Source organism: Pogona vitticeps, chromosome 14, assembly GCF_051106095.1.
Source record: "Pogona vitticeps strain Pit_001003342236 chromosome 14, PviZW2.1, whole genome shotgun sequence".
NCBI classification, from domain to species: Eukaryota; Metazoa; Chordata; class Lepidosauria; order Squamata; family Agamidae; genus Pogona; species Pogona vitticeps.
The window spans coordinates 4,698,552-4,715,091 of record NC_135796.1 but is presented as its reverse complement, the minus strand read 5'-3'; the positions used below and the strand labels follow the sequence as shown (position 1 = coordinate 4,715,091).

Here is a 16,540-nt window from a genome sequence, read left to right as displayed (position 1 = left end):
GGTGGAGTGACTGGACTGTAGCATTTCTCTGGATAGCAAATCCTCTCCCCTTGCATCAACTCTCCAGGAAGCCACTTGGTACTCCAAGATTTTATGTGGCAGTCTTTTAGAGCAGTGGTCCCCAACCTTGGGCCCCCAGATGTTCTTGGACTTCAACTCCCAGAAATCCTGGCCAGCAGAGGCGGTGGTGAAGGCTTCTGGGAGTTGTAGTCCAGGAACATCTGGAGGTCCAAGTTTGGGGTTCAGAGTGGTCTCTCTTCTCTCTTTGCTTTCTATCATGCATACTCCTTAGCTCGTAACTGAAAGTATGCTACAGTATACATTGACTGGTTATGCTGGGTGAGGGATTGCAACAGTTGTTTTAGTGCAAAAGTTTATCTGCAGAAATTTGGGGAGTTTTAGTATTTCTGCCTTGAGAAATAACTGAAATGGGGAGAGTTGGAGGCACAGAATTGTGAGCTGGTAGTACTCATACCCCAGTTGAAATAGTTTGCCACATAAAATCTTATTGTCTGGGAGATTCTGGGAGTTGTAGTCCCCCAAAAGTTATATTTCTATACTATGAATACAGTACTGTACTGAGTTATGTGCTGGAGCTGCATAAGAAAAAAAAGACCAACATGAAAAATAATGTGATAGAGAAGGGACTAAGAGATTTCTAACTAATGGTAGAAGCTGCATGATGAGTACCAAGGTTGAGAGGAGGAGACCAGCACAGAAGAAAAGTTTGGAAAAGAACCATGAAGGCAGTGGCATATGAGTGAGATTCATGGGTTTTCAGTGCAGGCAAAGCCACCATTGACTGTAGGTACAGTAGCTGGTGGTGTATGCCACTTTGTATGACAGGAGTTCTCAGCTGGAACTATGTATATGCAGACACAAGGAAAGGTGCCTGACTGCTAGTGGGAGATTTACAGCCAGTGGAGTTTACCCTCTCCGCAGGTTATACCAAGATTTCAGAGAAGATGTGGGTAAGTTCAAAAAAAAATCTGTAGTGTCGTGTATTTTTGTTTGGAAAACAGAAAAACGCTGGCTGTTGTTTTCTTAGTAGAGTAGCCAGTTTAATCTTTAATTCTGGCAGCAGTAGTAGCACACCTCTTACCCATTTTCATCTTTCCTTATCTCTGAGATGTTCTGTACTTTATCGTTTCTGTGCAGATGGTGCTATGCTGGAACCCCCTTCTCCCCAGCAAATTGGAAACTTGCTTGAGTCCTTCCCCTCATTTTCCTTGATTTGTTTTTTGAGTGTTTCCAGACAGAGGTCTATTCATGGTAGGAAGTAGAAGACACTCCAATTTTTTTTCTGTTGTCTTCATCTTAATAGATCTTCTATGGTAATGGTTTCCCAGATGTTCCTTGACTCCTTCACCACCAGCTGTGCTAGCTGGGGTTTCTGAGAGTTGCAGTCCAAGAACCACCATTACCCAAGGCCAGGGTAAGCCATTGTTCTATCTATGGTTAAAAAAAAAAGACAGAAGAGGCAGGAGACAAACAGGAAGTAATTATAAGAATATAAGCAGCACACTTCTGAGGAAATGTTTGAATTTTTGAAAGTTCTTATCCAGAAGTGAACTAAACAAGCTTCTGATTCATGCATACTTTTAAAAATTCTCTATATTTGTCTGCCATTGTTTTTAAAGCTACCTAAGCTACTGAAAGTTATCACATTTCATGGCAATGAACTCAGTATATAGCTCATTCTTGGCGGAGTTTCATCCTAGCCAATTCAAGTGCTCAAGTTACAGTGGTGCCTTGACTTACGAACATCCCTACTTACGAACATTTTGACTTACGAACACCATTCCAATACGGATTAAGTTCATAAGTCAAGGCATCACTGTAGTTTCTCTTTTGAAACTTCCCATTTTTTATTGCATGGTCCTGTATTTTCTAGTGAGTGGTTCCGCTCCTCAAGGTTACTCTGAATTTGTCATTTGCTATTTCTCGTATTAAACTTTTTGATACTTTTTGAAGGGACATCATTCCTTGTCTTCTAGGGCTTGTCAGGTTCATCTTTGGATGAATCCTGCAAATGTTGTTGGTGTTTTTTGTTCTCCAACTATTTCTGGCAGTTCTTGTGCCTGTCCTACACCCACTTGCAAGTGGGCATAAAGTGACTTGCAAGATGTGGCTGTTATGTGTGACATTAAAAAAATGCAGACACTGTAGCCAGTGTTCTCATGCTTCCGAGGCTAAACCAGCTGTTGTGAGGAATTGGTGCCAAGAGGCCTGTCGTGTTACATTCTTCATGCTGTCAAAATTTGTAGCGTGTTTATTTCCGATGCTGGATGCTGGTCTGACAGTTGGACACCTAGTTTCTGAAAACGTTGCACATTCTCCTTGGGGGTGAAATGGGACAACTATTGGCCACATACATCGATAATCAGTGATTTTGAAAATCTCAGCAAGGACTTAACTTGGCCAAAGGTTCCCCTGGAGAAACCTGTTTGAAACTGAACACGGAAGAAATCATAACTCAACAGTAGAAAAACAGCTTTTTGTTCAGAAGGTCTTGATCTCAGTTGCAGGCATTTCCAGGCAGGGCAGGAACAAAATCTTGTTCCAAACCTTGGAAAGCTGCCCCCAGGTGATGAGGACTAGTGATGGTCAGTCTTGCAGTGGCTAGGGACCAGTATAGCCACCAACTCAGGCCTGACTGCTCCTAAAAACAAAACACACCTCTAAATCTTCAGTCTGTGATCCTTGACGATTGTTTGTTATTACCTTTTTAACATGGCTTGATGGTTAAGGACCCTTTAGGCATCAGAGAATCAGAGCGGTGTGATTCTCTGATGCCTAAACATTCCGTAACCATGAAGTCCTGTATAGGAAATAACAAACAGTTACCAGTGGAAACTGAAGGAGACCGATGGAAGATTTCTTTATGGCAAGTCAGGTATGGAACAATAGTTTCAAACAAACATAAAAGGCAGAAAAATTACATGTAATCGTTAAATAAGTCCAAATAAGTTTAACTGAAGAGAAAATTGCTTCTACAAAATCTGAAAACAAGCAGCTGTACTACTGATTTTTGGTAGCTGACTGTGCCATTGATTTTTTTTTGGGGGGGGGGCTTATTTTTAAAAAAGGATTATTTTGTGAGGCTTGGCAGGGAGATCACAAAAATCTCTGAGGAGCTACAGCTGGCTCTTGGGTTGCATGATACACACTCCCCTATAGAAAATAACTGAGAAAAATGAATCTGTAGTCGTATGAAGCCAACCTAGATGATATGTTTATCACCCTTTTAGGACAAGTGCTCCCCTAAGAAGTTAATAGGGTTTATCATAGCATATGACCCCCCTTCATCTACATGTACATGCCTGGAACAACAAGGGGTTTTATACTGTTAGGAGGATCGTCAAACCAGTTAGATACTGGCCTTGATAGAATTGAACTCCCTCTGAAGGATCAGGTCTGCAGCTCGGGGGCATTCCCGGACCTGGAATTCTCTACGGAGGCTCAGATGTTGGCTGTGACCAAGATTGCTTTTTATCAGCTCTGGTTGACTGCCCAGTTGCACCCCTGCCCAGATAAGAAATACCAAGTAAAGTGATTTATGCTTTGGTACTCTAAAAAAAAAATAGGCTACTGTAATGCTCTCTACATAGAGCTGCCCTTGAAAATAGTACAGAAGCTTCAGCAGGTCCAAAATGCAGGCCAGACTGATTTCTGGGATTAATAGATTCAATCATATATCCTCAGTCTTGGCTTACCTTTGTCAGCTCCCTAGCAGTTTCCTCACTCAGTTCAAAATGCTGGTTATGATTTACTGTATAAAGCTCTTAAGAATTTAGGACCTTGGTACTTGTCAGGACGTCTCTCTCAGAAGTCAGCTACCCATTTCACCTGTTCTTCTTTAATCCATGTCGCTAAAAGTAGCCACATTAAGGAAGGCTAAAAAAGGTGGGCAACAGGGTCTGGCTTTAGCATTTTGCTAAAGTTTCTGAACGCTCTTCTAAGGCAGCCCCATATAGAGCACATTGAAGTAATCCAAACAAAATGTAATTAAGGCATGTGTCACCATGGCCTAATTGCACAATTCAAGGAACAAGTACAGCTGGTGCACCAGCTTTAAGAGTGCAAAAGGCACTCCTGGCCACTGCTGACACTTGTGCATCCAAGCTCAGGGTTGTATCCAGAAGCAACCTTACCAGCAAACCTGAATTTTCAGGGGGAGTGTAACCACATTTAGTACAGGCTGGATCCCTACCCCCTGATTTGTCTTGTTACTCACCAGGAGCACCTCTGTCTTGTTTGAATTTAGTTTCAGTTCGTTAGCCCTCATCCCTTATAGACACTGGTCTAGGCACAGAACAGCTTCCTTGAAATCAAATGGGAAGGAGGAATAGAGTAGGGTGTTGGCATACTGATGGCACCAAATCCCAAATATCTGGGCAACCTCTCTCAGCAGTTCCATGTAGATATTGAATAACATGTGGGACCGAACTGAACCCTGGGGGACACCATAGGCTAATGGCCAGGATGTCAAACAAGATTCTTCCAACACCAACTTCTGAATTCAGTTATCCAGGAAGGATTGGAATCACTGTAAGACAAAATCCATCCCAGAAAAACTCATCCCAGAAGGATACCATGGTCGCTGGTGCTCAAAACCAACGAAAGATCCTGCAGAACCAACAGGCATGGTCCCCTGTCCAGTTCCTGGCGTAGGCAGTCCACCAAGACAATGAAAGCTATCTTTGTTCTGTAACCAGGCCTGAAGCCAGACTGAAATGGATCTTGACAATCTGCTTCATTTAGGAACCTCTGGAGCTGGGATGGCACCACATATCATATTTTTCCATGTATAAGATAACCCCATATATAAGACGCCCCTACTTTTCTAATCCAAAATTAAGAAATCTAAGTGCGGCTTAGCAAGTGTAGGGGGAAAGGGATCAAAGCGCTGCAGGATCGCTTTGATCCCTGCTTTCCGCTCCACTTGTTTTTGTTCTCTCCTTAGCTTGCTTCCGTGTATAAGATGACCCTCAATTTGTAGTCTAAAGATGTTAGACAAAAGTATAGTCTTATACACTGAAAAATACGGTACTCCGAAACAACCTTGCCCCAAAATGGAATATTAGAGACTAGTTGATAATTAGTCAATACAGTGGGTTTCAAGGAGGGTTTTTTTTAAAGAAAAGGTCTTACTACGGTCTCCTTTAGGCATGCTGGTACCCTGCCTTTCTGCAAGGAGGCATTCACCACTCACTCAGCCAGTCTTCCTCTGGCTGCTTTAATAAGCCAGGAAGGGCAAGGGTTCAGCAGACATGTGGTAGCTTTCGCCTCTGCAAAGATCCTGTCCACATTCTCAGTTTGCACCAGCTGCAACGCAGAACAAGCAGGGGCCAAAGCTACATAAACAGGACCTGCATCAACTACAGCATCAAAGTCAGAGCAGATCTGAGCAAAGGGACGTGCATCATTCTTCATATACCTTTATTATTTGTGTGTTTTTGTTTCTCAGCAATTCATGTCATATTGTATACCCCTCTGTCTCTTCATACCTCTGCATTCTTGTACATCTCTGTCTTGGCATCTACACAAATCTCTATATCTCAGTATCTCTCCATATCTGTATATTTGCATTTCTTCATCACCACATCCTCAATTCTCTATCCTTTTGTATCTGTGTGTCTTTCCATCTCACTTGTGTTTTTCTGCATATTTGCACTCCCAATCCTCTGTATCATCATAGCTCTGCCATTTTCCATCTTCACATATCTGCATATTCTTGTCCTCACATCATTGCATCTCTGTATCCCTGTGTCTCCCTTTTGATTATCCTTATATCCTCATATGTGTATATCTCTGTGGGTGTATATGAATATATCCTCACATATTTGTATCTGTATATGTGTATATACTGATATCCTCATCTGTACAGTCTCTTATCTTTCCATTTCAATCTCAATATTTACCTCTTTTCTGTATAGCTGTATCTTCATCTGACTGTACCTTCATATATCTCATATCTGTGTCATCGTATCCTCTGGAACATGAATGGAAAACCAGGCGTCCTGAATAGAAGAGATAAATAGGAAACTTCAGAAAACGAAAGCAAGGTTTTGTTGGTAATTTTTGTTCCATTTATTGCAATAAATGGAACCTTTGAGAAGGGTTTTCTTTGGCACTCTTCCTGGTGGCTATGGAAATGAAACAAACAAACCCAAAATGGAATTTGAGAAACAGAAAGAAAGACTTGGTATATTCAATAGGATTGAGGGAGGAGTGAGACAAGAAAGCAGTGGCTCGCTTGTTTGTACTGGGGGGGGGGAACCACTGTTCTTTTCAGATTCTCTGACTGGGCAAGGAACCAAGACTTACTGAAATAACTCAGGGATGCTAAGCTTAAATTTAAGAATGGCACCAACTGGCTTGGTGCCAGAAACTGCTCTTGCATTTTAATTCTTAAAGGCAGCAATCCGGAACTAACACACTGCAAAGTAGTCCTGCTAAATTCATTTGGATGGCTCTCAAAATAGGAATAATGTGGATTTAAAGCCAGTGGCTGCATTTTAGCTCTTATTGAGGAGACAAGGAAATGGAAGAGGCATGGATGAAATGAAAATACAGGGGAATGAAATTAAAGTGTTACAGTTGAGGTATTCCCACTATTACCACCGCTGGCTATCTTACTGCCATGTGTCCCATCAGAAGGTTTAAAAACATTGGACGGTATCCTGTTCAAAGCGCCATGTGCGCCAGGACCATCATGTAGGAGGCGGTTACAACATACAGAGATCTGGTGTGTGTGCACAGCCCTGGTTGTATGAGCTGGCACACAACCTAACCTCTCTACATTACAATAATTGTTTGTACAACTGTCTTTACATGTGCAATAATTTGAACAGGATGCAGTATTTTGTTTCTCTAAAATTATGTTTAGGCCAGGGTTAAGGTGAAAGTCAGCTGGCTGGATAGCTCAGTGCTCTCTGGCTGTGGAGCCATAGGTTGGGAGTTCAATTCCCCCACTCTGCTTCAAGGGAGAAGAGCCAGCCTGTGTGGCCTTGGGCAAGGTGCACAGCCCCAGGGCACCCTCAGAAGAAGGGAAGGGTAAACAACTTCTGAGTATTCTCTACCTGGAAAACCGTAAAAAGAGTCACCATATGTCAGAAGTGACTTGATGGTGCATGGTTATTGTTATTATTAAGGTGAAAGCCTCCAAAGGAAGCATAATAAAACAAACAATATAACACATGCAGTTTCACTAAGACTGCACAGATGGAAAAGGGGGGGTGGGTGATACGAGAAGTGTGAAGCTTCAGTTCACTTTAAAAATCTCATTGGGGCAAATGAGATTATATGATTGGCATATATTTAGAAACAACATTCCCTCAAGTACTGAGACACATGTGGTTTTTTTTTCACCTCTGTATCTTGCATTTAGAGTCCTTTGTTTTGGGATTGGTTGTTGGAGGGTAAATGTGGGCTTAATTTACATATATGATTGTTGAGGCATATACCTCTGAGGAAACACGATTTTCAGAGACAAAACAAATTGACAGCAGAGGGAATAACATCAAGTTTGACCCTTGTAAATTTCAGGCAGTGACATAATCGAAATAAAACCTGGCTCAGGCATAACTATTTTGGAAAATCTGTTAAAGAGGGACTGTAGTGCTTCTAGATGAGACTTGAAATATGTATTCTGCCACTTTTATCTGTAATCGTTCTGTGTTTTCCAGTTGCTTTTTTCATCTTATTTTCTTATCATAGAAAATCAGTGAAAGAGCAAAAGGCACAGCCATGTGCATGTAACATTCTTTTGTGTGTGTTTGTTTTTATTACAAATGTTGTGTTATTTTTATCCTGACTCCCATTCTGGGAGTTCAGCCCGACAAAACCACACCTGAATTGTGTTCACCTGGGGTAGAAGACTTCATGGCCACAGACAGGCTGAGCCCTAGCCAAGTTGCCTGTTAGAAAAGGACGTTGCCCCATTGCACCTCCCCAAAAGCCTTCCCCTTTTTGGAAATTGTAATCCTACAAATTAAGTCACCTTTCCCGTTTGTGTTCATACTGCAAAGCTGTGGTTTATGTTCCTTGATTAGCAAGGAGGATGAAACATTTGCATGCTTGATCTTGTGATGCAGTGGTTAAACCGCTGTACTGCAGCCAAAACTGTGCTCACGACCCGGGGTTCAATCCCAGGTAGCCGGCTCAAGGTTGACACAGCCTTCTATCCTTCTGAGGTCAGTAAAATGAGTACCCAGCTTGCTTGGGGAGGCAATGTATAGCCTGCATAATTAACCTGTAAACCACCCAGAGAGTGCTTGAAGCGCTATGGGGCAGTATATAAGCAGCACGCTTTGCTTTTTGCTTTTGCTTTCTTGATCTGCAATCAGCAGTTTAAAGGCATTTTTCTGGTTTAGATGCAACAGGAAACTAGTTTAACATGTGCTAGAATGTGGTATTGAGCCACAAAACAGAAGAGAAGGAATGAAGGGAGGAAATAAGTATAAGCTTATTTTTTATTCCAACAAACAATAGTTTATCAGATTGAAATCATTACATTCAAAGTGAGCCAATGCATTTGTCGAGTGATAAGAATTCTCCCATTAAAACCCCTTAGGGTCTTGTACAGCCCAATCTGAAACCCAATTATTCAGTAAGCCCTACTGTATTCATTGAGACCTACTATCTCAATAAATGCATTTTGGACGGCTGCCTGTAAACTTTGTCTGGATGATGTCTAAAGGCTTTTTTAGCTCAGCATACAAAAAAGTCAGCATTTTTCTCACTCATCTAATCCATCTCGTGTTTTACTCCCCTGGTTTGCTGGTTTAATTAAACTTTCCTAGTTTTAGAAACATGATAAATTGTTTTGTTTTAAAATCACTGGAAAAGGAACAAAAATGAGAGGGAGATGTAGCGGTTAACATTCATAATGCATACTGTAGCTTACAAGTCTTGGGAAAAGGTACAGTGTAAGCTTAAAACATCTTGGAGGAACAGGCAAAATATAGCGGCTTTCCCATCTTTCACTTAACAGGGTTGTACATGGAATAAGGCCTTTGTTCTGAACTTAGTTTCTATAGGAGTCAGCCTTCGCTTTTTAAAGAAGGACATTTCTAGTCCTTCTGGCTGAATGGAGATACTTTACAGTATAGGGAAGCCTTTCAATCACCATCCACTTCAAAGGATGACTAATTCCACATGCCAGGCCAAAAATGCATGGAGCATTTCTGTGCCATGAAGTGAATGCTGAAGCCCATTTTTGCAAAGGTGACTTGCAGCTTTATAAGAGACTGACACTGTTATGCTAGCATCACTTTGCCACGTGACCTGTTTTTTCATGGAGCCTTTGTTAAGTCTTGTCCAGACTGAATTTAGGTTGGGTTTGTCCAATAGCTTTCTTTGCCAAGAAAGATCCTTGTAAAGCAGCTAGGAAAAGGTGGTGTGAAGCAAGCTCACAAAATCTTACGTCTTTTGGGAACAAAGCTGCAGTGTCATTTGCCATGTATGGGGTGTGTGATTTTTTCCCCATCATGCTCCCTTGCTTTCTGCTGGGGAAAAGGTACTGCTCCAGTAGCAATAAATCTCATGCTTGTTTTAAAGGGGAAGGGGCTATTTATAAGTGCAGTTATCAGATAAAACTGTGGTTCTGGGCACGGAGGAAAGAAGTATAAAATGGCAAAGGAAGGTAGAAGATAGCCTTGGTTTATGGTTTAGTTTTCCCCCTGACTTTTATTAAATAGCAATCTCTTTCTAGAGAGTTCATTAGGAAAAGAGGTAGTTTACTCATCAACATAGCTATATCCTGCCCCACTCATGTGAACAGAGCACGTCAGACTATATAGTGAAACAGCACAAATGGGTAGAAAGTTTGTTCTAATTCTGATAGTAGCTTTTATTAGGCAGCAATTGATGATTCCTCTCGCTGAAAGAACTCCAAGACAGTGAAACAGGATAAGGATCTACCAACATCTAACATCATTCAGAAAACAGAACTAGAGAAGAGATCTCTCTAAGAAACACACCAAGTATGGTCTCGTATTGTCATTCCCAGGGTCAAAGACGGTGCCCATAAAAATACAAAGCTAGATGGTCTTGACAAGATGGGGAACTGGGCCAGAGAGTGATGTTTTTCCTTGCTTGTATTTGAGACAAGAAAATTCAGATGCAAAAGGCATGGTCAGTATCAGTATCTTTCAAAAGTTCAGGCTCAAAAAATAGGATTGACTTGACATCTAGAACGTAGCAAACCAGAAGCTAGGCACACAATTCCGGTGGGAGGGGGACTATATGATGGATGAGATCCTCTCTCTGACCCCCATCGAAGGTGGGGGTAACCCTCCCAGGGGCGGGTTTTGAAATTTTTTAATGAACAGAAAGTTCTCTTTGGAGCAAGCTGTCCTGAGCTCTGTAGTAGCTTAAAGTTGAAAGCCAACACTTGTAATTGTACAGAGAAATGAATAAGAAGGCAGTGAAGTTTTTTAAAATCCCATCAGGATATGTTTCATGTGGCTTGTTCCTAATGTTTGGAGAAGCTTCTGATTTGTTTTGGATGATAATTCTTAGAATACCCCAGTAGTCAACTTTTGTATCTTTTATTATTGTTCTCCTTACTTGCACGAGAGGTGTGCACCGATTTTAGGAGGGCACTTTCAGTGCATAGTAAGGATGCAAAGGGAGAAAAAGGAGACACACACAATTTACTCAATCCCCCTCAAATCAGAGTAATGAGTTCTCTCTGCCATTTTCCTAGGCCCTTCCTTAAACGTTGACCTCTCTTAAGTTCACGAGAAGGGATTACAGCGAGGGCCAGTAACATTGACCAGACCTTTAAAAAGCAGAGTGCGTATCTGTGAGTGGTCCGCAAAAGCCTTTTTACTAGAGAGTTTCTTTAAGAGAAAAACTTATGTGCCTAGGGTTCTGGGGCGTTTTGAGCATGCTTTGACAGAAGCAGAGGAGATGACGGGAGAACCAAATGTAGCTTTTCCAGTTTTCCATGAGAACCTTCCACTTGCTTGCATAGGGTCACAGAGAGGTTTCTGACCTCTGGTGTGTGCATTGCAGTGGTTCAGTTGAGTAGCCTCCTCTTGTTTGAGCCTGCCTATATAAAGCAACCAACAGGAATTTGACCCAACTCTGGGAGGCAGCGGAAGACAGGAGGGCCTGGCGTGCTGTGGTCCATGGGGGTCACAAAGAGTCGGACACGACTAAACGAAGACATAAAGCCAGGATTAGAGTGAACATTAAATGCAGGCCAAAGAACACTAGACACTTTGCGGTGAAGGGCCCAACAAGGTGAGAAATTGCAGCTGAGCCCGGCCTATACACACAGGCCATCTGGTTTATGTTTAATGTTATTTAATTGTAATAAATATTAAGCACACAAAAGCCGTTCATTGTGAAATTGAAAAATAGGAGTTTATGTTGTCAGTTATCCTGCTGTTTGTATTGTCCCTGTGTGAATAATTTGAAGGCAGGAAGTTCATTTCTCTGTGAACAGTTGGCTGGAATTCCGCACACATGTTTTCTCCTCTGTTTCCATAACCAAGAGTGTTTGTTTGTTTGTTTGTTTTAACTTAAAAAGCACCAGCTGAGATTCAGGGAAGGAGTTTGGAATATTCCAAAGGAGGTTGGTCAGGGTTTGTTTTTCCTGCTCAGGCCTGCGAGCATGTGTGTTTATGAGCATGGTGTGCTCAGAGACAAGCACATCTGAGAAACCTCCGAATTATGCTCAGTTGTTCAGATTTTGGTTTTTCAAACAGCATGGCTGTTTGATAGGCAAAAAAAAAATGTGTTGGATTGTTTGACAAGAACCACCACCATATCAGATCTAACCTATTTTTTGCTTACAGGGTGATGCCCTGGCAGATATACTGGGCTACATTCAGATATGCTGACAAAAGTAGCTAAATTCTGTGCAGCTGCAATTAAAATCCATGAAGGAAAGGTTCCACCTAAAGCGCAGCTATAGAATCTGTAAATTGGTGTATACCAATTTGGTATAATGATCACACTGGCTCTATGAGCTTCGAAGTAACAATTTTGGCATTCTATGCAAGCTATAATAGCCCATAGATAAGGCCTATGATATTGAGGTAGGAGATATTTAGTAAGATGTATATATGTATACAGTGGTGCCTCGCATAGCGAGGTTAATCCGTTCTGGATTAACCCTCGCTATGGGAAACATCGCTGTGCGGAAATAAAAAAGCCATAGAAACGCATTGAACTTCGTTCAGTGCGTTCCAATGGCTTGAAAACTCACCGTTGTGCGAAGTTCTTCCATAGCGCCACCATTTTCGCGCCCTCGGTAACCGAGGGCAAGGCGCGAAAATGTGGCGGGGACCTTCCGGTGGCCATTTTGGAACTGCCGATCAGCTGTTCTCCCCCGCTTCGTTATGCGATATTCGCTAAGCGAATCGCTTAGCGGATATGTATAGATGTTTTTAGTGCTTTGGTGTTTTTAATGTTTTTAGATTGTTTTTATGTCTCCTAATTTAAATAATGTATCTTACTTTTGCTGGTCAATGACCGTAATAAACATTTATTATAGTATTAGGGAGATCTAACCTATTCCGTTGGTATATGGTTTCAGAAATTAAACAGGATAGGGCCAGATTTGTACCAGCTCGATCTGGAGATTTCTGGGAAGATCACTAGAGATCTCCAGGCAGGGCTAGGAGAGAATTTTGCCTAAAACCCTGGGCAGACAGCACTAGACCCCAAGGGACCACCAACCTAAGAAAGTCTTCTGAGCTTGGCTCAGCTCTTTGTGGGCCCTGATTTGTCCTTGTTCAAGTTGAGACGAAAAGGATTGTACATTGGGCACCTGCTTCTACTGATGAAGGAGATGGAAATAACCAGAAATGCCAACCCATGTATCTGGGATTCCATCCAACTAGTGGCTGTAAGACTGCTTTTTTCAAATGCCATCCAGGAGAGACCAGCAGCGGGTTCGCCTGGCTCAAGAGTGGTTCTGAGAGGACGGATTTGTCTCTACGTACAGGCAGACAAGTTTGTTTTGAGTGAGCTGATGGTTCGTTTGCCGCTGCCCTCTTAGGTTTTGGCTAATGACTGCTCTGTGATACACACCGCCCAATTCATTTGCTAGCCTGCTGTAATATTTTGTAATGATGTTTTGTAGCTCGAGCCCTTGAAAAAGCTTTTCCGAGGAGAGACTTGACGACCCATGATGTGGCATCAGGCTCCACCTAGTGCTGCTTTCCTGCAGCTGGTTTTGCTCGTTGAAAGAGCTGCAGACGTCTTGGAACATTATTTTTATGCTAAATTGCATCAAAAGGCATGGAAAAACCATTAAGGCTGGTCTGGTCCTGCCAGAGAGGGTGGTGGCATGGCTGCCTCGGGCCAGGATATCTGGTTTGTCACAAAAGGTCAGCAAATTGTTAATTGTTTTGCTTTATTTTTGTATTTTTGCCAAATACTGAGAAAATCAGTTTTTGCCAGAACATCATAGCCAGCGAGCCTGTCTACCAGCCACGTTGCCTTCAGGATTCTTGGAACTGTAGTCCCAAAATAAACTTTTCCAAGCTCTCTTTTCTCCTGCCAGGGAGAGGGAGAGAAAATGCTTGCAGGATTTTTTTCAGCTTTATGTGCGTAAACCAGCTGTCCAGCTCTGGATAGTCTGTACTTTTTTGTGGCTCTGCCTCTGGTGGTGAAATGTCTCAGCCAAGCCTCCGGAGCTGTCCATCTTCTGACATAGCCCAGGATAGACACCCCTCTCCCCCAATTCTGGAGTAACAGCTTCCCTATTACGGTAAGATGCTGCTCTGTTTCCCATCCATAACTGGCCAGTGGCAGAAAGATGGTCTGGTTCCTGAGCATCATCCTGTCTCTGCTCAGTTATTCATGTTTAAAGGGCATTTATTTATATTATATTTTCATGTCATTTCGTTTTCATGATAAAAACGATGGTGAAAGGGAAGAGGAAGAGAAGGGAGATGTAGGATGGGGGTGTAGTTAGAAGGTCTTACTAGAACGGGTGACAAAGTGGACTTGTCCATAAAAGCTTACTTTGAAATACACTTGGACATCTGTATCCACAGGGGATCGGTTCCAAGCCCACCCCCTGCCAATGCTGGAAAACATGGATTCATACCAAACACTATTTTATTTGTGAATCCTATAAATTTCATGGTGTCTGGCTCGATCTAATGGCCAGTTCTGGTAATTTAACCATTACAAATTTATATATTGGGGATTTTTCTTTTAATATTTTCAGACCGTGGATAAATGAATCAGTGGATATTGATCCCACAGATAAGGGTCCCCTACTGTATAGCACCTTAGTCTTTAAGGTGCCACAACGTTTTTGTCTTCTTTAATTTTTTATTTTACTAGAAAGGGCAGCCATGAAGAGGACCTTGGGCTGGTTACTCTTTCTCAATCTTCCTTACCTAATAACATTCTAGTAATAAAAAAAAATACGGAGAGGAAGGCTATGCCTTTTGAGCAAAACAGGATATAAATGTGAGAGGAGGTAGTGGTAGTACACACAGACACACACACGCGCGCGCGAGAGAGAGTGTGTGTGTGTGTTTCCATGGCTCAGTGTGTAGTGAGCCACAATCAGGGCGGAATAATGGAACCAATTTAGCATTGAGGCTGCAAGAAAGGCAATAGAATAGTAGTCTGTGTTGTTTTGTTACTTTAAAATGCATCTTAACAGTCAGTTTAAAAATTTGTCTTGATAGGTTGACTATTACAGCAAGAGTTAAACAACAACAAGAACAGCAACCAGCTGTCCTAAAAAGATATAAACTGGAAAGACCATCAATAACTCAGCAGTCAGTAAAATCGATAAATCAACAAAAAATGGCTGAAACACACTTCACTTTAAACTTTCAGTTTTCCAGAGTTTTCTATGATATACAAACATATGCACACTGCAGAAACATGGGTGCTTTCTAGAGGCAGAGTAAGTATGAACAAACTTCCTGTGCCCAGGAATGTCTGCAGCTGGCATACTTTATGCCGTGGATGTGAACATCTCCAATAAGAGCCAGGTCCAGATCAGAAAAGTTAAACTAATTCTGAAGGTGCCACTTAAATGCCTATTAGCAAATATTTCCCAAGAAAGGAGTACAGCTTTTTATGTTATTATATTAAGTATTCAAACTGATGACCTTCCAGGAAGGTGGATGTTGATTGCATTTTATCTTTCTTACAATTTGGTAAAACCTCTGAATGAAAGTGTTCGTTTGGAGGTGTTTGTTTGTTTGTTTGTTTGTTTTGGTCCTCTGGGCAGTAGGGGGCAGTGACATTTAATTCAAGTGAATAAGTCACAGGTTTTAGCAGTATACATTCAATGAATTGCTGAAGGGCGATTTGCTGTGTTAGTCTCTTGCAGCAAAAGTATGTTCAATTATAGACACATCAACATCACCGGTCTTGGAGTGAACATTGCTACTCCCAAATAGACATCACTAGTCCTGGGAGTTTTAATCTCAAACGTTCCACAGGTTCTTCCCAATTGTACTATGTGCTGATGGCAAACTTCTGCCTCATCTTTCAGGAGCCTGTCAAAGAAGAGGTGGCCCCAGAAGAGATTGTGCAGCCGGAGGAACCAGTGAGTCCTAAGAAGCCAAAACCAAAGGTAAACCTGGATGATATCGTGTGATTGGGTTCGTTAAACATTTGAAGCAGCTCCTCTCTTTTGGTGGCAAATGACGACTGAGCCTCCTTTGAAGTATTAACAGCTTTATTTGTTTTAACATTTGGTGATTCCACAACAACTTCTGTGGGTTCAAAACAAATGAGATCCGGCAACTGTCCAAAGACGAGAACTCAGTCTGTAAATTGGCCAGGTTCATTGAGGGGCTGGCCTAAAATGTTCCCGGTCAGTGAGTTTCCTCATTGGAGCTCTCCGTACCGCACAGATTGTCCCACAACAAGGGTGTCTGGCCCAGTCTCCCTCTGGTGGTGGTTGGCTGAAGGATTGGTCTGGTCAGATCACCTTCCTCGAGTGACCTGGTCCCTGAGGAAAGACCACAATTGTCCATTCTAGTGCCTTTGTCGATGTTTCCTTTTCCTTTGACAAGTCAGGATCAGGCAATCATCCTCCTACCTTCAAATTAGGGAAATCTTCTAATAACCCATGCACTCTTTCATATCTCTGTTCACCTTCTCTCTCTCTCTCTGTCCTTTTCTCCTCTTCCATTCTCTATCTCCTGGGTATACTAAACTGTCTCCTCCCATTTTGATTTCCTATATCCTCTTCTCATACAGGCAAGATTAACTCCTCCTCCCCCCTTCTTCCTCCCTCTTCTACCAAACAGATTTCAATCTTCACTTCTTTCCCTTTTGATTCCCTTCCTCTCTCTTCTTCCACACTCACTTCCTCACTTTCTCTTATCTTCCTTCTCTCTCTCTCTTGTTCCAACGTCTCTAGTCGAGGGGACGGCTCACTCTGTTCTTTTTCTTTTTGGTCTACCACTCCTTCACATATAGGTAACCCAAAGCACTTGATTTAAGAAGGCAGTTCCCAAATGTCGAAGCTGATCTGCCTTGGAAAGCATCAGATATTGGCATGTGAACAACACATTGATTTGAGTTTCATTAA

The 16,540-nt window shown here is 42.0% G+C and overlaps 1 protein-coding gene across 1 annotated transcript in view; it reads left to right on the top strand.

The window, feature by feature from the left end:
• Nucleotides 1–16,540, top strand: part of CCDC60 (coiled-coil domain containing 60) — a 66,257-nt gene that overhangs the window by 11,208 nt on the left and 38,509 nt on the right. The window contains exon 2 of the mRNA XM_020811622.3: nucleotides 15,494–15,574. Within this exon, the coding sequence (XP_020667281.3) occupies nucleotides 15,494–15,574 (81 nt within the window). The remainder of the gene's footprint in view (nucleotides 1–15,493; nucleotides 15,575–16,540) is intronic.